Below are 23,343 nucleotides of genomic sequence, written 5' to 3' on the forward strand. Positions count from 1 at the left end.
TCTTTCTCCTCAGCTAAGTCAGCCAAATCTCTTCAAAGCTGCACTGCCAAATGTGTTTATGGGGTCCTGTGTAGTAAGAAACATGTCAAAAAAAGAAAAATCATTTAATATAGGGCCAGAGGTGTTGGTTTGTCCAACTGCTGAGAGTACGGGTATTTATTTTTTTCTGTTTAAGTAAAGCATTCATTTGAGAGGAGGCAGCAATTCCAATGAAGTTCAAACGATTGTATTGTTTTATTTTTTTTATTTTTTTGCAAATATTCATTCACAAAGATTTCATGCCTGCAACACGTTCCAAAAAAACTGTGTTACATCACCTTTCCGCGTCCGGGGTCTCCGTTGTCGTATTCTGTGCTTCATAATTGTAATGCGCCGGCAAACATTTTCAACGGGAGACAGGTCTGGACTGCTGGCAGTCCAGTCTAGTACTCACACTCTTTTACTACAAAGCCACACTTTTGTAACGTGCAGAATGTGGCTTGGCATTGTCTTGCTGAAATAAGCAGGGATGTCCCTGAAAAAGACATTGCTTGGATGGCAGCATATGTTGCTCCAAAACCTGTATGTATCTTTCAGCATTAATGGTGCCTTCACAGATGTACAAGTTACCCATTCCATGGGCACGAACACACCCCCATACCATCTCAGATGCTGGCTTTTGAACCTGTGCTGATAACAACATGGATGGTCGTTTTCCTCTTTGGCCTGGAGGACACGACGTCCATGATTTCCAAAAACAATTTGAAATGTGAACTCGTCAGTCCACAGCACACTTTTCCACTTTGCGTCAGTCCATCTCAGATGAGCTCGGGTCCAGAGAAGCCGGCTGGTTGTTTTTCTGCCTATTGTTGATACTGTATGTGGCTTTCACTTTACATGGTAGAGTTTTAACTTGCATTTGTAGTTGTAGCGACCAATTGTGTTAACTGACGATGGTTTTCTGAAGTGTTCCTGAGCCCATGTCCAGGCAATAACCTTTACACAAAGATGCCGGGTTTGAATGCAGTGGCGCCTGAGGGATCGAAGGTCAACGGGCATTCAGTGTTGCTTTTCGGTCTTGCCGCTTACATGCAGAGATTTCTCCAGATTCTCTGCATCTTTGAACGTTATTAAGGACTGTAGATGATGAAATCTCTAAATTCCTTGCAATTGTACGTTGAGAAACATTGTTCTTAAACTGTTGGATTATTTGCTCTTGCAGTTGTTCACAAAGTGGTGAACCTCGCCCCATCCTTGCTTGTGAACAACTGAGCCTTTGGGTGTTGCTCCCTTTATGACACTCACCCGTTTCCAATGAACATGTTCACCTGTGGAATGTTCCAAACAGGTGTATTCTGAGCATTCCTCAACTTTTCCAGTTTTTTGTTGCCTTTTGTTGCATGTATTAAAGCGGAGGACAACATTTGAGGAAATAAGGTACTTTTAAAGTTGAAAACTATTCTTTTTTTCAAGGTGATTTTGACAAACATACTTTTCCCAATTATTGGTTTGACTTTATCGCAACAAGGACTCAGGGAAAGACAGTGCACTATGATCTCTGTAGACTGTAAGCTGGTTTCAGTGCAACGCCGACAAAGCCTCTGTAAGGCTGATCCAACGAGTTCCCATCTGTCCCAACGTGACAATGTACACAGCTCCTCAGACCGGGATGGCTGAGAAGCATACAGCTAAAAATAGACTCAGAGCTGGCCTTAAGGCAATTAGCCTGATTACAGCCACAGCCATGTTGGTATTACAGTTGGAAAGGCTGTGCAAAAACTACAGTTGTGCTCATAAGTTTACATACCTTTGCAGAATTTGTTAAATATTGACAATTTTTCAGAAAATATGACTGATGACAGAACAGGGACCATCTTATTCTGTTCTTTATTGCTGTGTTTTGTTTCATGATTGCGCTATTCTGAAATACCTTAGTTTAATGTTAATCTTACTGCATATTGTTTATGTTCTGAAATGGAGCCTGAGAAAAATACATCCATTTTCTACACCGCTTCTCCTCACTACGCTCGTGGGCGTGCTGGACCCTATGCCAGCTAACTGCGGACAGGAGGCGGGATACACCCTAAACTGGTTGCCAGCCAATCGCAGGGCACATATAAACAAACACCCATTAACACCTACGAACAATTTAGAGTCTTCAATTAACCTACCATGCATGTTTTTGGGATGTGGGAGGAAACCGGAGAAAACCCAAGCAGACACGGGGAGAACATGCAAACTCACACAGGCGATGCCAGATTTGAACCCGGGTCCTCAGAATTGTGAGGCGGATGTGCTAACCAGTCGTTCACCGTGCCGCCTGAGAAAATTACAGTAGTGTTTTATTGTGATACTTGCCGTTTTTTTGGGCCAGATGAAGTGCTCCGGCTGTATGTGGCCCACAGGCCTTGGTTCCTCACCCTGGAAACTTGGCAAGCCCTGGAAGCTACTTAGTACTGAGGCAAATGTCTTTGGCCGCGTGCTAATTAGCTCACTGTCAAACAGACTGACACTGTGAGTCCTGCTGAGCATTGTGCTTTTTAATTTGTCTTTGGCTGTGTAATTAAGGCCAAAGATGCCATTGTATTGTCATTGGGGGCATTGTACACAAAATGCACACAAACTCAGAACTGTGCAGCGGATGTGCTAAACACTTGGCACCACGCTGCCCTGCAGTAAAGTCACTATGATCACAGTAACTATTTGTAGGCCATTAAATATAAAACACTCAAATGAAAAAAGTATGAGGTGGCGCGCATAGGTCAAAAATAACATTTTCCTCTCACATAGACCAATAAAAAAGTAAAAAAACCTCACTTTTTGTCACTTCGGTTTATTTATGTATTTATTTTTTTGCGTATTAGAGGTGTTTTGGGTCCCTCTCTGGCACCTCACGTAGGAAAGCGGTAAGTGAGCGCGCGTACAACGCCGCAGCAGCGTCGTAAACGGAGACTTGGTCCTGTTTCACACTAAAGAACACGTCCGGCGGTATCCTCCTGACTCACTGCTGCCATCAAGTGGAGGGAAAAAAAACAGCACTCTCGCGCTGGTCATTAGAATTGAATAATTAAACTGAATATATATGATGTAGACGTTACGTTCATGCTTTGACCGTGTTCTGCACGAAAAACACTGTGTTTTGTGAAGGGACTTATGTATGTGAGTCAGCCGCATTTATTCAAATTAGCTCCTGTCTAAGTAGTGGTGGACTGACTCATATTTACCAGTGAGCAAGTAACACAGCTGTGCAGTTGTGTGGCTTGCTGATTTTTTTCCCCCTTCAATACTTTCCCGCTGTTGTAAAGCAAAATTTATCGTCGAGCAGTGGCTGTGGATCTCTGGTTAATTGTCTTCATTTAATGGTGAGTAGTAAATGTTGACAATGGTTGAGATAGTTCAGTGTTAGTAGTGGTGATAAGCTAACATGAGTTTGCTTAGTGACAGTCTATTAATGACATTTTATCGTCGTTTTCATGACGCGAGTTCTGTTGGCGGATAAAGCAACGCGATAATTCGTTTAAAAAAAATAATAAAATGTGGAAATGTAAACAAAAACGACGAGCCAAACATGGCTACACATTTACTATACAGTACTAGCTAGTTTCAATTGGCAATTTCTGTCAGAATACCTGAACCGTATCAACGTTGTAATGCGTCAGCGAAAATATATATATACGATAGATATTCTCATGTTCTTATTGGCATGTTTACGTAGTCGTCTAATTTTGGCTTCCCCACAACTTCCACAGGCCAAGCGACATCCCGCGGTTTTCCTGAGTGTCCAAGCCGGGGTGAAACGTCAGTCAGGCGGCCGAGTGTGTCTCCTCTTCTCGCCTCTGTGACCCTGGAAGTGCACCGCCATCTAGTGTCGGACATCCAGCATGACAGGTGAGCGATAATACCAAACTCAAAGCCACAAGGTCAGCTCTCCATCACTCACCATTACAGCACTTCACGATGTGAAATACAGCACAGCACAGTAGTGTAGTGGCCACGCACATCTTCCTCACAGTTCTGAGGAGGGCATCAAATCCAGGCTCGGAAGAAACCGGAGTGCCCGGAGAAAAGCCACGCAGGCACGGGGGAGAACATGCAAACTCCACACAGGCGGGCCCGGGGATTGAACCCCGGTCCTTAGAACTGTGAGGCAGACGCTCTAACCAGTCGTCCACCGTGCTGTCCAACTTGAAATAACAACCAGAAAATACATTAGTAAGATGTAAAATAATTGTTTTTTTTAAAAACAATAGCATTTCAAAAACAACAAATAAGTCAGAATTTTTAGAGGCAGAAGCTGCCTGAAAGTACGAGCAGTATTTTATGCTGGAAAATCCTGCATACGGACTTGCGATTGAAAAAATATTGAGCAGATTTACAATTGTAATTGATTATCGGTATGCAAATGCAAAAGCCACTGACTCCGTGCATTCACTTGGCCGTGGGTGTGCGCACCCTCCTGTCTTTTGTCTCTCCCTGGTCCAGGGTGACACTTGGACCGGATAGAGAGGCCCATTGTGTCAGTGAGATGTTTATCAATGAGACACAGAGAAAGTGCTGAGAGAGAGAGAGAGCGCAAAGCTGTCGGGCTAATCGCTAATCTCTCCTGTTAATACCGTCATCCGGCGTATGTGGTGAATATTAATGACTTAGGGGACGTCGGCACAGCCGTGGGTTTTCTTGCTTTAATCCGGAACTGGGTTGCTGTCTATCTGTTGCGCGTTTGTTTGGCTGTCATGCCCTTGCCCGTGCCCGTGCCCATCGACGTCCCGGCCTCTCAGAGGCTGGCACTGGACTGTCGCACCCTTCTCGACCATCGTGTTGGCAAGGGTAAGTGTTGAGTTCAACATCTGCTTCGCAGCATTGGTTTCATGCGTTATTGCATTTTAAGACTTGGATTGGAAGGAGTTTTCCTGTTTAAAGGGATCATACCATATTTCCTCAAGTTGTGACCACTCCTCGAATTGCCATGCCTCGGTTAGTCACTAGTTGCATCGTCCATTTGATTGAATGAATGCCACACCACAAATTGTTGGCTCCTTTTGTGCCTTGAGGAATAAAAATTTCAGGTGGCTGTAACTCCTGTTACACTCTGTTTTTAGTAACGTATGAACGCTTGTCCCAAAAGCATAAGAAAAGTTTACCATTTTATCCATCCATCCATTTGCTGCACCTCACAAGGGTCGCGGGCGTGCTGGAGCCTATCCCAGCTATCGTCGGTCCTCAGAACTGTGAGGCAGATGTGCTAACCAGTTGCCGCCGATTACCATTTTATAATAAAAGTAAAATAAAATAAAACTACTCACCATTTGAAGACAGGCTAATTAAGAGGAAGCAGGCAAACTACTGTATCATGAAAAAGAAAATAAAGTAAAACTACTACAAGTTGAATTCGTTCCGGGACCATGCTCGTAACTGAAATCACTTGTATTTCAAATCAACGGCCCCCGTTGAAATGAATGGAAATTCCATTAATTGGTTCCAACCCCTGTTATATGTTTTAACTCCTTAACTGGCAGCCGTTTTCAAACCAGACGTCCCCATTTTTCCATTTGTTCGTCATTCACTCTATGAGCGACATCATCATTTCTCACGATTGCGACACACTTTCTGCTACCTACTGCGAAACATACTCTGTTTATACCATACATATGCACACTCTGTTTGCATGTGAGGTGCCTAAACTTGTCCAACTTCTGTGCTGGCATTTCTCTCCCTCATCATAATCAACGTGACAAGCGGAGATTCACCGCCTAATCTTTATCTTCTACTCAAAAGCTGTGCCGAGCTCGAGTCCAAAGCGATGCAACGCTGCCATCTACCGTGTTTTCTTAGTCATTGCAGTTGGTTACAAACCTGAATTTCACAGACAAACTTGGTGAGACCCTCTTCCACGTCGCCTACTTGTCGAAAAACGTAATTGAATGCGTACGTCAGTGGCAGTAAACTAAACCTGTACGGGAGTGACTTAGTTAATTCCACTGAATCTCTTCCGGTATACCTCATTGGTACGCGGTACTACACAGAAGCCATGCAACTCTAAATTTGGACTTTCCTGTATACAGTGAAAACAGCATGGGTTAACTGCAACGCATATTATTCTAAACATAAGAATGCATTTGTTCAAGTAAATAACCAGCAGTCTAATAAATGTCATAATAAGCTGTTGCCGGGTCCTCTGCAGTTTTGTAGATAATTACTCCCAGGCACCATGGAAGAACTGCGACACTTTTATTTGTGCTGTCTTAAATTGTTTGCATTTTAACAAGGCTGTGTGTGACAAAAACACAGACATTTTAGGACTCTGTTTCCATGGTGGGCTAAACCAAAGACGTGAGGGTGAGGGTGAGTGAAAGAAAAGCCGGAAGCATGGTGGGGATTGATGATGGCGGGGTGGGGGCGGCACGAGTCAAGGAGATTGCGTGGGCATGAGGTCTTCTGACGTGCTATCCTAGTTTCACCCCCTGCTGTACCCCATCTGCAAGGTGTGTGGTCACATTTTTTATTTATTTTTTTGCTGACGACAAACAGGAGACTCCAAGGTCATCCCAGCATGCTTCTCTGTGACGTTGCCTACCAGCCCCACTTTTGTGTGTGCGTGCGTGCGTGTGTAATTCATCGCATCGATACAGCCTCTGCACCAGTCACCGTGCGCGTTACTATGCCTTTTAGCTCCAAGCACACGAGCATGCATGCAGGCATTAATCCCCAAGCGTGTGTGTGTATGTGTGCGTTTGAATGTGTGTGTGTTCGTGCTCTTGGCACAGCCGTGTGTGTGTAAGTGCGAGCGCACGAGTGAGTGAACCTGCTCAAAGCAAACACGAGCAGCGGCGGCGGCAGCAGCAGCAGCAGCGGCGGCGACGGCTCTCCAGCGTCACGTTCGATGTACGGTAAGAATAACCGATGTTATCGTCAATTGCTGGAAATGTGAGGGATTCAAAACCGTGACAGCCGGTTTGTCTGCATTCCTCAAACACGCTCGCTCGTAGCGCACACGCGTGAGTTTCAGGTCACGGGACCAGCGTCTCTCACAAGGATTGTATGTTGAATAAGTAGCTTTAAAGAAGACCCTGTTATGGAGATGTATATATTCGGTAATGATGTTTAATTTCCATGCCTGCTCGTCAATTTTGTCCGTTGTGGCCACTTTGCTTTCCCCAGCATTTGCATTGTGGTCAGCTAAACTATTATGTGCGTAGTACTCGACTGTGGGTTTCAGCCAAGAAGCATGTGGTGCTGCTGTGTTTTTCTAACTGCCGTTAAATGGCGTGTCAGGTTTCTTGGCTACCTCATCTTTCCAACAACAAAATTTAATTGGGCAAGGCATCCGTCTCCTTTGGAAAGTTTACCGTCCTACTAAAACATTTCCGTCCGAGTGCGTTCCGGGATGGCGGTTGACGTCCAAGTTCTTCTAAATTTGAAAACAAACTTTCCTATAGGATGTAATGTAAAGTGAATTAATGTCACAGCCCCAAACTGTAAGCTGTCTTAACTGGAACGTATTAAGTACCTTTTTCACACTCCTGACTGTTACGAAAGCGTGAAAAGAGTTTCACTACTGACTGAGTTTAACTAGTAATAAAACTAAAATAAAGTAAAACTACTCAGCATAAAAGACAGACGAATAGACAGTGAGCAGGAAGGTGTGATGGCTCGTTTTCAGCTTCTGTTATGGCTCATTGGAGGTGGGCTAATGCAGACCTCCTTCAGAGGAAAGCTATTTTTAATTTAAAAAAAAAAAAAAAAAAATTATTATTATTTTTTTTTTAAATGGAGATCTCAGTTAAGCCACAGTGCATAGATGCACAGAAGTGATGCGCACTAAGTCAAGATGGCGGCAGCCGTAAACAACAAAACTGGCAGCGTTGCAGCTCTTGTCCGAATAAAGTAAGAAGTATGTTATTCTTTGATTCTTTTTGATTCAAATGCAAAAATTATGCTCTATTGTGTGAAAATTCCAAAATGTGTTAGAGCATTTGTGTAAAGAGCCAGTGCGCGTATGTACAGTATTTGCGTGAGTGTGATGTCACTTCAGTTTGTGCTAGCATGTTAGTTATGCTACCAATGTATCTAATACGTTTAATGAGCCTCGTGTGAAGGTAGGAGGTTTGTTTGTGTTGAATAATTTGTGTACTGCCTACAGTCGTTTCAGCAACATGGGTTCATGATTGTGTACATGTCATTGCTTTATGATCCTCTCAATTCTTAGTGCTTTGACGCCATCTTGTGGTATCTCTATGCAATTTCAAACCCTTTTTGAGGGGGCGAGCAATTATTCACATTTTTTATTATTTTTATTTTTTTAGCTATTCTTGGCAGGGCTTGGTCCTTAACCTTGCAAATAGCACTGGTTAACTCTACTGCGGGAAGGAAGGACTAGCCTGACAGGCACTGGAACTAATAAGTGTTAGCATTAACATTAACATCCACTTGATAAAATTAGTAGGCGTCAAAAGTAAGTTGCCTTTTCTATGGTTATCATCAGACGTTTCCTGTTTTCCTCACTCGTACCCTTCGGTGATGTTATCAGAAAAAAAACCAAAGAAAAAGTTAGGGGGTAACTGTGCTGCGTCCTTTGGAAACGGTGCGTTCCTAACCTAGTTTCTGGTTGATTGCGATTCATAATGTGTCAGCTGGGCCATGTGTCAATGGGATTTATGTGTGTGTGTCTGTGTGTGTGTGTGTGTGTGTTGTCTCTCTGTCACCCACTCCGGATGAAATCTGTCTCTCGAAAAGTGTACGATAAATTGCCCTTGGCAACGCGGGCTGTAGATTTGAAGTGTGCTCGGCAGATCGCTCACAGTCGTTTTAAGTATCGCATGGACGCCGACAGGAAGTCTCATTTCATCCCTCGATGTCGGTTTGGCCTCGCTCGCCACTTCCCAGCATCACCACCATCATCACCCTCAGCAGCATCATCATCATCATCATCTGGCCTTTCAATCGCTTTCTAGCTTCCCACAATGCTTACTGTGCCATCTTGCATCTGTTGAAGGAGCCCTTTTTTGTACCAGAGGGAAAGTATGATGACGAGCGTAGAACCAGAAATGAAACTGAAAGCTGACTTTCCACATCAAGTTCCAGGATCCTTTAGTTCTGGATACTTGTAGCCTCCTTAATTTACCCTGAAACACGCCATGTTACCTCTAAAAATTCCTAATTCTGAGGGTAGTAACGTACTCCTCTTCGAAATGTGTTATTAATGTGACGTAGGTCAGTGTACTGGCTACTCCGTTACCAACAAATGATGGAATCTGTCACGTGTGGTGAGTAGCTGGACCCAAGAGGAGGCGGAGGCAGATGTAAAATGATGAACAGTTTCTTGAGGAAAGGTTATGGAGGTGGTCCTGGATGTGTTGACAGGCGGCGGCGTGGGCAGGTGGCAGGCAGTGGACAGAAAAGGTGGCTGGCTTGGTGGCAGGTATGACGTGGGTCAGGAATACAGGAGAGCACTGGGAACGAGGAGACACAAGAGCGAACAAGGGAAGCGAGGAACAGTATAGCGTACTTGACATAAGGTAGCCCGTGGTACCGCTAGGAGATGCTGCAATACTTTGGCGAGGATTTCCGGGAACAGGTGGGCTTATATACACCGGTGGTGATGAGGCTGATTGAAGAGAGGTGCTGAAAACAGAGAGCGGAGGGGGGCGGGAGAGCACACAAAGCGCCCCCCTGGCTCCAATAATGGAACTGCAGGGCAGTGTATGACAGAATCGTTGCAAAAAGTGACAAAACTAATTGATGCCCCACCCACAATGTTTATAATTACTGCTATTATTATTTTACGTTTTGTTACACCTTATCAAGGTTAATCGTGAATTCACAATGTATTGTATGGATTGTAGTTGGCTTTCTTTTTACACTTGCATGACAGGAAAGAATATATACAACATTTTGTATGCTTGAGAAAGCTTTTGCTCTTTTTGCAAAGCATTTAGATTAACGGTTGCATTAACAAGTGCCTTGTATGTTTATTTTTGCCCCTCACTTCAGCCGAGTATTCCCCTTATGCTCCTACCCGCCCTCAATTTTTTTATCCTAATGGGAGGAAGTTAATCTTGCATTCCGGGGGAAATGGACGGTGTAATCTGTTAATGTTGCCAGGCCATTATTGGGGAGATAGCGACGTGATTGGCTGCTTCCTTGCTGGGAGGGACCCCAGTCACAAGCACAAGCCACACGAAACACACAAACACGAATCCTGTATGGGCATGCAGCTTTGTGGCCAATCAGGCTAGAGTTGTGACAGGAGTCAAGAGTATAACGTCTTCTTGGTATTCGTGTGTGGGCTTGTGTGTTGCCCCGAGCCACGGAACGTGTCGTCAGTTCCTCTCGCAGGGCGGGCGGATGTCGTCTTGTGTGTTTGCTATTAAAGTACTTACTTATCCACCCACTTAGTGTTTCTTTACCAAGCTCGATCCGCACTAATCCACATTGATAAATCCCACCATGGAAAATCTTAACCTGTGTGTGTGTGTGTGGGCATGCCAGATGTGTTTTCTGAGCCTCTTGCTGTTTAAAATTAGTATTGTACATCTTCCATGAGTGCGTGTACTTATTAAATACAGTGAGTTGTTCCCAGATGCTAACATAACTTGAATTTGTCGAGGACGAGGACAGGGAGTAAAGAAAATGGATGGATGGACAGAAGTAATGTAATGTGAATTCATCCAGAGTCAAACTGTGGCTGTCATACTATATTTATTAACTCTACAGGCATTTAAAAAAAAAAAAAAAAAAAAAAAGAAAAACTTAACAAATGTAAAGTAAACCACTGTATAATAAAACCAGAATAAAGTAAAAAGTTCTCGTGAGAGAACTAATGGAGCGTGAACAGAAGAAACTGTTGGTGCGCTTATTTGATCATTTTCATGCTAGTAGTCATTAGCCATTATGCTTACAGCTTCATGCTATATGCATGAGCATCTGCTTGGCAAAATTGATTTGTCTATATAATTGAATTGCTTGTATCATACTGAGCACTGTCACAGTTGACGTTCTGCCTGTGGTGATCACACTTTTCCTCTTTGCCATCACTGGGACTCTTCTTCCAAAGTCAGCTGGGATAGGTTCCAGCTCATCCGCGACCCTAATGAGGACAAGCGCTCCAGACGATGGCTGGATGGTTGCTACATCACAACAAACACAAAAAATACAAAGTCATTCCATTAGGGGACTCTTGACTAATAGCTGTCCCTCACTCAAAGGATTTACTAGCCAATGTAAGCCACAAGAAACGTCGAGGTCTGCAGAAAGTGTATTTGATTCATAATTCAAGGTCTCTGCTTCTTGTATTTCATATTTGAGCCCTCCTGTGTGGCCTCTAAAACGGTCTCCCAGAAATCACTTTATTTCCACTCCTGCTCACCGAGCAGATTTGTGCTGAATGCAGAAGAAGAAGCTTTCAGCTGTGACTCATTCATTGCGTCATGAACGAGCCCCCCCAGCCCCGCCATCACACACTCCACCTTCTCTCCGTACTTGGAGACCCGGGGACTATCATGACTTCATTGTACGCCGGCCCCAGTGTAGCGTTGAGCGCCGTGTCCACGGTGGAGCAAAGGAGGGCATCGCTAGAAATGGATGCATCGCCTCCTGTCGTAGCGTTCCCTGGAACGTTGATAAGCGCACGCCTGCCCCTCAAAACACAGCTGGCGTAAAACTCTTTGACTCTCTAAAGGACAGGACTCTTCAAGGACACCCTGTCTCCAGCAGGGGTGTCTAGGGACTGTTTGCCTGTGAAACTACAGGAAGTCCTCGATTCACGAACGAGGTCCGTTCCTCCGCTGGCGACGTAACCCGAATTTCCGCGTAAGTCGGATTTCACCGTTAAAGTCGAAATGTACGTCGAAATACTTCTGTTACGGGTATTGTCCCACGTGATTGTGACAGCAAGCGCAGTGAGTGTGGGCATGTGCGTCGATGTGTGAGCGAGACGGGACTGCGCAGGGGTCGTCCGGCGGGACTGTGAAGGAGGAAGGAGTGCGCGCAGGTGCGAGTGTGTACAGTGGCAAGTGTAGTGACGGCGACCGGGGAAGAGTAGCGATTGGCGGAGGACCCGTTGACGTTGAATGTGGGGAGGAGCTAATAAAGTCATTAAAGTAGCAAATCGGTGCCTTTATTGTTGCCGCCACCCGGGAGTTAACCCCGAGGAAGACAACCTCGGCCCTGGAGAAGGCGTCTCCCCTGCGTCTCCCGACCACGGTAGCAGGAAAGGTTAACACTTCGTATAAAGAAACTAAAATACATTAAAATAAAAAGAACAAGATGCTGTACTTACCATTACTGCTTAGAGTGTGAAAAAAGGAGGGCGAAAAAGGCAAAGATACTCACGGCGCACACACACAGACAAGCGCTAGGCACGGGCGTCGTAAAGTCGAAACGTCGTAGGTCGAGTACGTCGTAACTCGAGGACTTCCTGTATTGTATTTTTGTCATACAGATAACAGTTTTTAGACAAATTGCAGTGGAACCTTAAAGGTGTTCAGTCACCATTTTTCTACATTGAAAATAATGAGTGAATGTAAATAATCTCTTTTGGTTTTGAGCTGTTACATTATTAACTGTACGGGCAGTATTTTAAGTAACATTTTTACACTATAAAATTAAAGCTGCAAGCAGCAGTAAACAGGCTCTAGTATATTCTCTTTCTTTTTCATGGTGAGTCTTCGAAATGATCATCAGTCGATGGCGTCTGCTAAAAAGCTTTGCAATTTAGATAACCATATTCCGGTTAAGACTCATTTGGGCAAATTTCCTCGTTGGAGCTCATCAAAATTTGTGCAATTTGCACAAAACGGCAGACTTCCTCTTTTTTTCGACATGGATCCCTGAGACTTTTTTGTGCATCTTGTCACAATAGACACGTCCACCCAGTTTCGTGTCGATTGATGAAACTGGTTTCGTGTCAAATTTCTTTGTAACTTTCTGGGAATCGTCAAAATAATCATCAAACGTACGGCGTTAACGTTTGATGATTTTTTTTTTGGATGATTCTCATTAGATGGCGTCGGTCTATATCTGTGATTACAGTCTAGATTGGCCCTCTTTTCACCAATTCGCTGGTTCATGTTTATCTCTAAATCATGAATTGGCAAGATCTCCCTTATCTTCGCTCTCTGTACACCATGCATACCACCGCATTCTCCGTTCCAGCAGTTGTATTAACCTCTTTGTTCCTAAAGTCCACACTACAGTTTGTCGGTCTACTTTTTGACTTGCCCTGAGCATTGTGTTGTTCATCGAGGCTTTTAAAGTAATTTCCTGATGATGACTGAGTTCGTTCTGGAGTAGGCATTGATTGTTTAGATCCGCCGCTGGCGACTCTGATAATCTTGTTAATGCGTTCTCAGCGTCATGTTAAAATTTAGGGCAGTGACGGAAAGGCCTTGGCCTTTCAATGACCTGCCTGTTCAAGTTGGTTTCTCGAGAAGCAGGTGCAACAAACATTTCTTTGGCAGATTACATTAACCGCCAAATTATTTCTTTTGGATCCTTCTACTGTATTTTCTCTCTTCCTCTATCGCCGTGGAAGCCCTTCATGAGTCATCACTGCAGGAGTCCTCCAACCAACCAAAATCCAGCAGTCAGCGACTCCCACATATACCCCAAAAAAGACGCATATGAACAAGCATAGAACCATGCACTGTTTATTCTCAACGAGGCCGACCACAATACAACAGAGAGGGAGAGGCTTGTGCTTCAACATAATTAGGACTGTATTGTCTTGTGACCACATTCTTTCTAGTTTATAACTACTTCCATGACTTTCACTCAGCCTGGCTTTTGTCTCAGGCCTTAAGGGCTTTTCATGTACATGGAGACAGAAGATGACGCTTAACAAGCTTCTGTTGCCCAGACTCTTCCTTCAAGACTTTTGTAAAACTTTCTGTGAGTAAGGAGTCAAAACACTTGGCAACCTCAAGCTTTTTAATTTGATGGATAGCAGGACAGCCAGTCGGTGGTGGTCCCAAGCCCCGGTAATTAGGAAGGGTTGGCGAGGGAAGCGCAGCGTCCAGGAAAAAGAAAGTACAGCAACACTTCATCCAAAATGTCAAGCCTTAGTAGGGAAAATAATAAGACGTTAATACATTTATGTCCTTAAACAAGACAATCCCAAAACAGCAGTGATATTATACTTAATATAACTGCTCTCAATTGAACGTTTGTACTATTTCAATGGTTTTTATACCTTTACAGATTAAGAAACGGAAGTTGGTCAAAAATACAAAAACAACTTTCAGATCTCTTTTAATTTGTGTGTGTGTGTGTCTATCTATCTATCGATCTATGTCTATCTGTGTGTGTGTGTGTGTGTGTCACACACACACACACACACTCACTACTGGACACAAAGCAACCACGGTGAAGACCTAAAAGTAGAATCGGAATACACTGGCAACAAATTGCAAAATGTTGTAGTAGTTTGAAACGGGAAGAAGAGGCCTTCATCCTGCAGTGGATAGCTAATGGCTGAGGATGATGATGATGATATATATATGTGTCTGTGTTTATATATATATATATATAAAAGTTTATGCCGGTATGGTGGAACATCTGCCTCACAGTTCTGGGGACCGGGGTTCAAAATCCGTGTGGAGTTTGCATGTTCTCCCCATGCCTGCGTGGCTTTTCTCCGGGCACTCCGGTTTCCTCCCACATCCTCCCAAAAACATGCGTGCTAGGTTGATTGAAGACTCTAAATTACCCCTAGGTGTGAATGGGAGTGCCAATGGTTGTTTGTTTCTATGTGGCCTGCGATTGGCTGGCGACCGGTTCAGGTTGTACACCGCCTCCCGCCCGAAGATAGCTGGGATAGACTACAGCAGCCCGCGACCCTAGTGAGGATAAGCGGTAATGAAAATGGATGGATGGATGGATGGATACAAGTTTATCCAGCATCTGGCTCACCCTTAAAACAATGAAAAAAAAACAAAAAACAATGTATGAATTACGTTTATTTGCCAGCGGTGCTGCTATGACATCTCTTTTGTCCAATTTATGCTTTTAACAGCCATGGAAAAGCCAGTTGATGACCGTACAGTCAGACTGTACGGGGAGGAGGGACCTTATCAGAAACCCCAAGAGTGGAGTATTATTATTAGTTAGCTTATTGTTTGAAGCTGGCCGCTCTATCCAGATTCAAGATTGTCTGTGTTGTCTCAAAGCAAATCTCTGCCAAAATAAAAGTTCAAATTTTCCACTCTAAGAAGCGGAGACTCGGTATGCATGCCAGTGGCCATCGTTTTCAAATTCATGTCCATGTTTTTCTCTCCTGCGTTTAGGGGTGTGCGGTTGTTGCGGGGCTCTCAGGCCTCGCTACAAGAGGCTGGTGGACAACATCTTCCCGGAAGACCCTGAGGTGAGGGGCTCAGCTGACAGCTTGTGAACATGTTGTTGAGACTGTAGCCAACACCCAAGAGCTCTGTGTTGATTCATATTTTGACTATACTATGGTGATTTGTGATTGGAGTTGCGTTTTGTGACCACAAACTTAAAAACTTGCATCTCAAAATAGCATGCTAATATTGTACTTTGTAAAAGCATATAGTAATAACACAATTAAATAGAATGGAAAAAAAATAAATAGTTTGTGCATCAACGAAGAAGAGTTTCACTCAACTACTGTAAGTGACCCAGTAATCTGCAGTAATATTAGTCTGTTTTCGAAAAGGATAAAGAATAATTTCCGGTGAGTATTGTTATGTTACCCGTGTACATGTGTAGCTGTTGTTTGTGTTGAGATATTGCTTCTTTCAAGCGTTAAAACATTGCCACATAGACCTCATTTTTAATTGCAAGCACTAATGTGAGACTCATAACTTCTGCAGAAAATTAGCCGATTTGTTGCAGCCTGAAATGTTTCTGTGAGTTCATCGTTAGCCCTCTTTCCTTGTTAGATCTTGGGCCAACCCGGCCGAACGGGGAATTTGCCTCATTTCCATGACTTTGACGACTGCATATTAAGCCGCCAACACAGAAACTGGAACAAACAGGATTCCTGTCACAATATTTATTCTAAATTGAGTTACATCTTGCAGGGGTTCCTAAAAATATCTTCTTTGTAAATGAGATCACAGTGGCGTATATGACTGTATTGTCAGGCAAATGAAGGAGCTCATGGAGGTGGCGAACAAAAGTACCTTTTTGTGTCTGATTTGATTTCTTCCTCTAGGATGGACTGGTGAAGGCCAACATGGAGAAGCTGACATTTTACGCCCTGTCGGCTCCAGAGAAGCTGGACCGTATCGGAGCGTACCTGTCTGAGCGCTTGTCGAGGGACGTGGCCCGGCACAGATATGGGTCAGCGCAGCCTGTTAGTTTTCCAGGTCCCTTTCCAGATTAAAAGCTGCCACATTTCTGCCCCCAACAACAACGATGCAACAACTTTTAATCATTTTCCCTGCTACCTGAAGACAAAGTCTCTTTTAAACAGAGATCCTGCAAAATTGCCTTTGTCTTTTATACAGAACCCAATGCAGTGGGATATTCTAAAATTAGCGCCAATGTCAGACAGCAAAAAAATCTAAAAGACATTCCACACAGCAGGGTGGGAGAAGTGGGTGTCAGAAAAAAAAAAAACATGGCGAAACACAAAATAGAGATAGAAATAAATGTGTTGTGGCTCTTTACCACAATACAGCCTGCAGAGTCGACATGGCATCTGCAAAGCTGTTCATGGGGACGTTCAAAGACCGAGGCTGTAGGCTATCAGCTGCTAGACATTTTACTAGAAAGAAAAAAAATATTGTATAAAAGCACTGGTTCTCTCTGGAGTTGATTCAATCAAGCTCTCCGGCCACTGCGTGAGGAAATGCAGCACTTGTGATGTTTATTGTGTCTGTTCCTTAAGTTATGTGTGCATCGCGATGGAAGCGCTGGACCAGCTGTTGATGGCCTGCCACTGCCAGAGCATCAACCTGTTTGTGGAGAGCTTCCTCAAGATGGTCCGCAAGCTGCTGGAGTCCGACAAACCTAGTCTGCAGATCCTGGGAACCAACTCGGTGAGTCACGACTGCACATTATTCAATAGCAGTTATATAAACACTGATTTAATGTGGTTTTTGTTTTGAGTTGGGTTACAAGTCGTGGGTTGCAACCTTTTTTGCACCACGCTAAATAGGGTTGGAGTCAGTAGAAGAAGCAAATGATTACAAATCTAAATCACCGTTACGCGCAATGTTGTTGTAATTAGTGGGAGCCGTGCGCTTGTTTCTCGTCAAGGAGCCAGTGGCCAGGGGCTTGGCGCTCGCATGGCCGCTTTAGTGCGCTTTGTTGTTGCGGTGTCCTAAAGCCCCACGATGACCCGGTTGGATATATTCCACCCACCGGAGGCTTTAAGCGGATACGTGGCTCAAACATGTATTTATGTGTAGGCATAAGAAAGATACTAGATGATGTAGCAACCATTTTTCCTGGGTGAAGTAATTGTATTTGATTGACAGTTGAACGGCACCTGGTTGAAAGGTCCCATATTTTACTAAACCAACTTTTTATAGTATTTGGGATGTAATCGTCTGTAATAGTGTGGCACCTCGGTAAACATGACAAATCTTCATACAAATGCTCCACGCATTCCTGAGTTACAGATGTTTTTCTGCCAAGAGGCCTGAAATCAGGTCAATGGAATTTTCTCGAGCTCATCTACGTCACTAGCGAAGATCTCCGCCTACCTCTCTGCTCCCGAGCCAGCGCTGTCAACATAACAAACACGTGTGCTCTCACAAGTGGGTCTTCTACACAGAGGCAACCAATGAGAGGAACAGGGGCGGTGATATGGACAAAGCGGATAGAAAAGTGGGTCAAACAGAAGTAGTTGTCAGGGGGGCCTTTTCTGGACAGTCATATGACAAAACCAAAGTGTTTTTTTTTTTCCTCTTTACATAAAATTGACACTTTTATACTAAGTCAATGTTAGAGAGTCACTCTATGGAGGTCTAATTGGCCAAAATACGTACGTCGTACGTACGTACACATCCACAGCGTCCGAGAGCGGAGAGAACGGCTGGATTTTTCACAATCTTGAAACTTCATTTTATGTACTTGAAGATTTTCCTAATCATTCAAATTTGGCAGCGTTGTTAACAAGACTCTTCTCTGTGGTGTGTCAAATTTAAAGGCATGTTTATTTTCACTTTACAGGGAGTTTAAAGGAATGTAGAGACACTCAGATGGCTCTCAGTGTACTCAGTGTGCTGAATTCTTTCTCCCTGGTCTTATTTTCATTTAGTGGTTGGACGTTGTATCGTCTCTGTCTTCTGAGTCAGACCAATGCGCATGTGCGGAACACGTACCTATGAGGACCCCAAAATGCTGTACGAATTGTCCACATGCAAGTCCAAAGCGGTCTGCGGATGCACAATACGGGAACTATGGAACATGTACTAATTTTTGCTAGCTTGTGGGCTTAGATTTTAACTGCTGTATCGCCAAGCTCAAGCAGTTTGAGATATGTACAGAGGCACACTTGGATGCACCTGATTATCAAAATAAAGCCACTTTTAGACTCCGATGATCAATAAAATAGTTTTTGTCCAGTCTCTCTGTGCTGCCCGGTACTGGATGTCTCACAGGCCGATGGTTGGGGGACCACTGATCTAGAGGACATTTACCTTCCCCAAAATGACAGAAGTCATTTTGAGATTGCAGAGTCCTCTGGTGACAGAAGCAGCTCGTCGCTCGCCGTCCGCTGGGTCAGCAGAGGACGCGTAAAGGAAATGAGGTTAGCCGCAGAGCAGGTTGGCAAAGCCGCGCGGCCATCTACACAGATTGACGAGGCACGCCACCGTCTCATTTATAATCTTCCTGGCAGACGTTTCTCTCTTGCGCACACCCTCCCAAAGGCTGTGATACCAACTTCCATTACATGTTCATTTTATGGATTCTGCCATATCATTTCAAGCAAATGAAGTGAAACCTCAACACTCGAACACAGCAAGTTTGTTGAATTTGGAGTTGGACCAAAAATCTTGAATATGGACCAGAATAATCAGACTCAATTGAAGCATTAACTCATTCACTCCCTCGGACATTTATGTTCGTCAACTGGAACCCACCGACGAATGTATTCGTGAAGTACATTTTTCAATGGGTAGGCACGGAAGAGGGTCTCACCCAGCTTGTCTGCAAAATTCAGGTTTGTCAACTGCAGTAATAACTAACAGATACCCATAGATGGCGTGGCTGCATCATTTTGGATGTGAAATCAGCGCACCTTTTGAGTAGAAGATAAAGATTAGGGTGTGAATTTCAGCTTGTCACATCCATTATGTGGGAGAGAAAAACCAAAACGTAGGAGGTCGGACAAGTTTAGCCACCTCACACCTGAACAGAGTATGTACATGTATATAAGCAGAGTGTTTTACAATAGGCGGAAAGAAAATAAAAATAAAAAAATAGAAAGTGTGTGTCGCGATTGTGAGAAAAGATGACACTTCCTGGAGTGAAAGATGAACGGCACGTATAAAAGCCCGTAAGGTTCAAGTCGAGTCATGCGGTGAGTCAGCGTCCCTCACGGCACGTTTCTTAGTTGTATATTTTCTTTATTTTTATGTAGCCTTAATTTATCCAGGGAAGCGAACTGAAAACAGATTCAATACAACCCCAATTGCAATGAAGTTGGGGCGTTGTGTTAAACATAAATAAAAACAGAATTCAATGATTTGCAAATCATGTTCAACCTATATTTAATTGAATACACTACAAAGACATTTAATGTTCAAACTGATAAACTTGATTGTTTTTAGCAAATAACCATTAACTTTGAAATTTATGGCTGCAACGCGTTCCAAAAAAGCTGGGACAGGTGGCAAAAAAGAGTGAGAAAGTTGAGGAATGCTCATCAAACACCTGTTTGGAACATCCCACAGGTGAACAGGCTAATTGGGAACAGGTGGGTGCCGTGATTGGGTAGAAAAGGAGCTTCCCTGAATTGCTCAGTCATACACAAGCAAAGATGGGGCGAGGTTCACCTCTTTGTGAACAAGTGCGTGAGAAAATAGTCGAACAGTTTAATGACAATGTTCCTCAATGTACAATTGCAAGGAATTTAGGGATTTCATCATCTACGGTCCATAATATCATCAAAAGGTTCAGCGAATCTGGAGAAATCACTGCATGTGAGAGGCAAGCCCGAAACCAACATTGAATGCCCGTGACCTTCGATCCCTCAGGCATCAAAAACTGACATCAATGTATAAAGGATATCACCACATGGGCTCAGGAACACTTCAGAAAACCAATGTCAGTAAATACAGTTCGGCGCTACGTGCGTAAGTGCAACTTGAAACTCTACTATGCAAAGCAAAAGCCATTTATCAACAACACCCAGAAACGCCGCCGGCTTCTCCGGGCCCGAGCTCATCTAGGATGGACTGACGCAAAGTGGAAAAGTGTTTTGTGGTCCGACGAGTCCACATTTCAAATTGTTTTTCGGAAATTGTGGATGTCGTGTCCTCAGGGCCAAAGAGGAAAAGAACCATCCGGACTGTTATGGACGCAAAGTTCAAAAGCCGGCATCTGTGACGGTATGGGGCTGTGTTAGTGCCAATGGCATGGGTAACTTACACATCTGTGAAGGCACCATTAATGCTGAAAGGTACATACAGGTTTTGGAGAAACATATGCTGCCATCCAAGTGACGTCTTTTTTATGGGCGCCCCTTCTTATTTCAGCAAGACAATGCCAAACCACATTCTGCACGTGTTACAACAGCGTGCCTTTTGTAGTAAAAGAATACGGGAACTAGATTGGCCTGCTTGCAGTCCAGACCTGTCTCCCATTGAAAATGTGTGGCGAATTATGAAGCGTAAAACAACGGAGACCCCGGACTGTTGAACAGCTAAAGCTGTACATCAAGCAAGAATAAAGAATTCCACCTACAAAGCTTCAACAATTAGTGTCCTCAGTTCCAAAACGTTTATTGAATGTTGTAAAAGAAAAGGGGATGTAACACAGTGGTAAACATGACCCTGTCTCAGCTTTTTTGGAACGTGCTGCAGCCATCAAATTCTAAGTTCTTGATTATTTGCTAAAAACAATCAAGTTTATCAGTTTGAACATTAAATATCTAGTGTATTCAATTAAATATAGGTCGAACATGATTTGCAAATCATTGTATTCTGTTTTTATTTGTGTTTAACACAACGTCGCAACTTCATTGGAATTGGGGTTGTACTAATACTAGTGCTTTCAGTTAAGAGTGAGTCAGCTAATATGTTAATGCTTGCAGTAATTGAGAGCAGGTCTGGTCTCACTTTGCTTAATTCTTACAAGGACACTCGTTACAAATATAGAATGACTGCCAACATACATTTTATCCAGAGGAAATAGCTGATTATTTTTGTGTCGTCGGTAATCTCCCCCATATGTACTGCAATTATCTTACCACTTCATAGCTTATTAATTGGAGAGGGCTGTGATGCTGATTGTCAGGAATGTTTTAACAATGTCCTTCTGTGGTACAGTTGTAGCCACCCTCGCGCACTGCTTTTCACTCCCAATTAGATTTTGTGTGACTTAGTTTTGAAGTTAAGTCACATATTCACTTTAGTGTTGAAGCACAATTTTTATTGTGGTTCATCAAGAAAAATAAATGCTCTCTTATGCGAGGACTTGAGCTGGCAAGTCGGGAAGGAATCTTGGTATGATCATGGTCTCCACTTTGTTCTTCTACTTCAGTTCGTGAAGTTTGCCAACATAGAGGAAGACACGCCCTCCTACCACCGCAGTTATGACTTCTTTGTGTCCCGCTTCAGCGAGATGTGTCACTCCAGTTACGAGGACCCCGACATCCGAACCAAGTGAGTGAACGCACTGACTTATGAACACTGAAGCAGGGTATCCACATACAGTGACGTGAAAAAGTATTGGCCCCCTTCTCGAATTCTTAGATTTTTGCACAGTTTCCCCACTTTAATGTTTAAGATCATCAAACAAATGTAAATATCATACAAATATAACCCAAGTGAACTTAAAATGCTCTTTGTAAATGGTGATTTCATTTATTAAGGAAAACAAATAATTATTCAAAGTTACCTGGCCTTGTGTGAAAAAGTAATGGCCCCCTAAATCTAAGAACTAGTTGGGCCATCCTCAGCAGCAACAACTCAAATCAAACGTTTTCTATAACTGGCCAAGAGTGTTTCACATCTCTGTGGCGATATTTTGGCCCACTCTTCTTTGCCGAAATGATTGAATTCAGCAAAATCTATGCAAAAATGTAGGAATTTGAGAAGTGGGCCAATACGTTTTCACGGTACTGTAACGTTTTTTAAAATCTTAACTGATTTTTTAGATGTAAGACCAAACAGGACGAGGAAAAGGAACTCACCATGTGAGTGCTTACTGTTCCTATAGTGTGTGATATATTAGAGATGAGCAACATGCCAGACCACACACACACAAATATATCTGTCTTAGTACCACCTATGAGAGGCAGCATGGATGCTGACATCACACGTGATGCGAAGGTTTAAAATCCAAGTTTTGTTTGACGAGTAAGGCTTGTTTTTATAAATTTGTGGTGGTGACCTAAATCGTTTTATGGATTCCCTTCCAAATCCTACGTTGCTCGCTCCTTGTGGCTTCTAGGATCCGGATGGCGGGCATCAAAGGTCTTCAGGGCGTGGTGAGGAAGACTGTGAATGACGAGCTTCAAGCCAACATCTGGGACCCTCAGCACATGGACAAGATCGTCCCATCTCTGCTGTTCAACCTGCAGAGTAGCGAGCGCACAGAGAGGTTAGATTTGCCGAATGTGTTAACGTGCACTTCAACCAACTTTTCCTAACCTTGATTGCGCTAAGGCCACATGTTGTACATTAGAGAAATCTCAGGGCACCAAACACAAATGTCACAAAAAGTATATACAGTGGTAGCCTTTTTGAGTTGCGAGCCATCTCTTGGTTGATATTTTTGCAAATATGACTTCAACATAAAACAAAACAAAATTCAAGTTCTGTATTTATTGAAACCTCTTTGTTTTACAGACGGCTGCTAGCTTAATGCTAACACACAGTGCGAAGCGCCTTAGACGGATTGAATTTAGCATTAATATCACGTTGTGACGGTCTTTTTCCTGTTTCGTCATAAAATCCGCGTGTATTACGGATGTATTATACTACCCTTTGGTGGCCAAGGCACGCACACCAGAAGGAGCAGCACGATGTCCATTTAAATCAAGCATGAGCGCGTATCATTTGTAGTAAATAAATCATAATTGTTGGACCAATTAAGTGAAAGTGGATCATTTCTTGCGGCACACATGTTCTCTCATGGCAGTGGTTGGTAATCACCAACTTAAACAAAAGCTTGTTGCGGCATGTTTTTCGAGATGATGTTTTTGAGAGACAGTTGTCATTTGTGCCA

The 23,343-nt window shown here is 43.5% G+C and overlaps 1 protein-coding gene across 4 annotated transcripts in view; it reads left to right on the plus strand.

Annotated features, from left to right (window-relative positions):
- The first annotated feature begins 3,094 nt into the window (after positions 1–3,094).
- The window catches only part of efr3bb (EFR3 homolog Bb (S. cerevisiae)), a 34,506-nt gene continuing 14,257 nt past the window's right edge, over positions 3,095–23,343 (plus strand). Inside the window, exons 1-7 of one of the 4 annotated variants that reach the window (XM_061753525.1) lie at positions 3,095–3,341; positions 3,729–3,867; positions 15,261–15,337; positions 16,151–16,278; positions 16,829–16,979; positions 21,655–21,776; positions 22,567–22,716. In XM_061753525.1, coding sequence (XP_061609509.1) covers positions 3,861–3,867; positions 15,261–15,337; positions 16,151–16,278; positions 16,829–16,979; positions 21,655–21,776; positions 22,567–22,716 — 635 coding nt within the window. In that variant the 5' untranslated portion in view covers positions 3,095–3,341; positions 3,729–3,860. Of the gene's footprint in view, positions 3,342–3,728; positions 3,868–4,578; positions 4,807–6,364; positions 6,867–15,260; positions 15,338–16,150; positions 16,279–16,828; positions 16,980–21,654; positions 21,777–22,566; positions 22,717–23,343 lie in introns of those variants that run through there. The other 3 variants (XM_061753523.1, XM_061753524.1, XM_061753526.1) reach the window with 3 other exon arrangements.

The sequence above is a fragment of the Phyllopteryx taeniolatus genome, chromosome 18, assembly GCF_024500385.1.
Source record: "Phyllopteryx taeniolatus isolate TA_2022b chromosome 18, UOR_Ptae_1.2, whole genome shotgun sequence".
NCBI classification, from domain to species: Eukaryota; Metazoa; Chordata; class Actinopteri; order Syngnathiformes; family Syngnathidae; genus Phyllopteryx; species Phyllopteryx taeniolatus.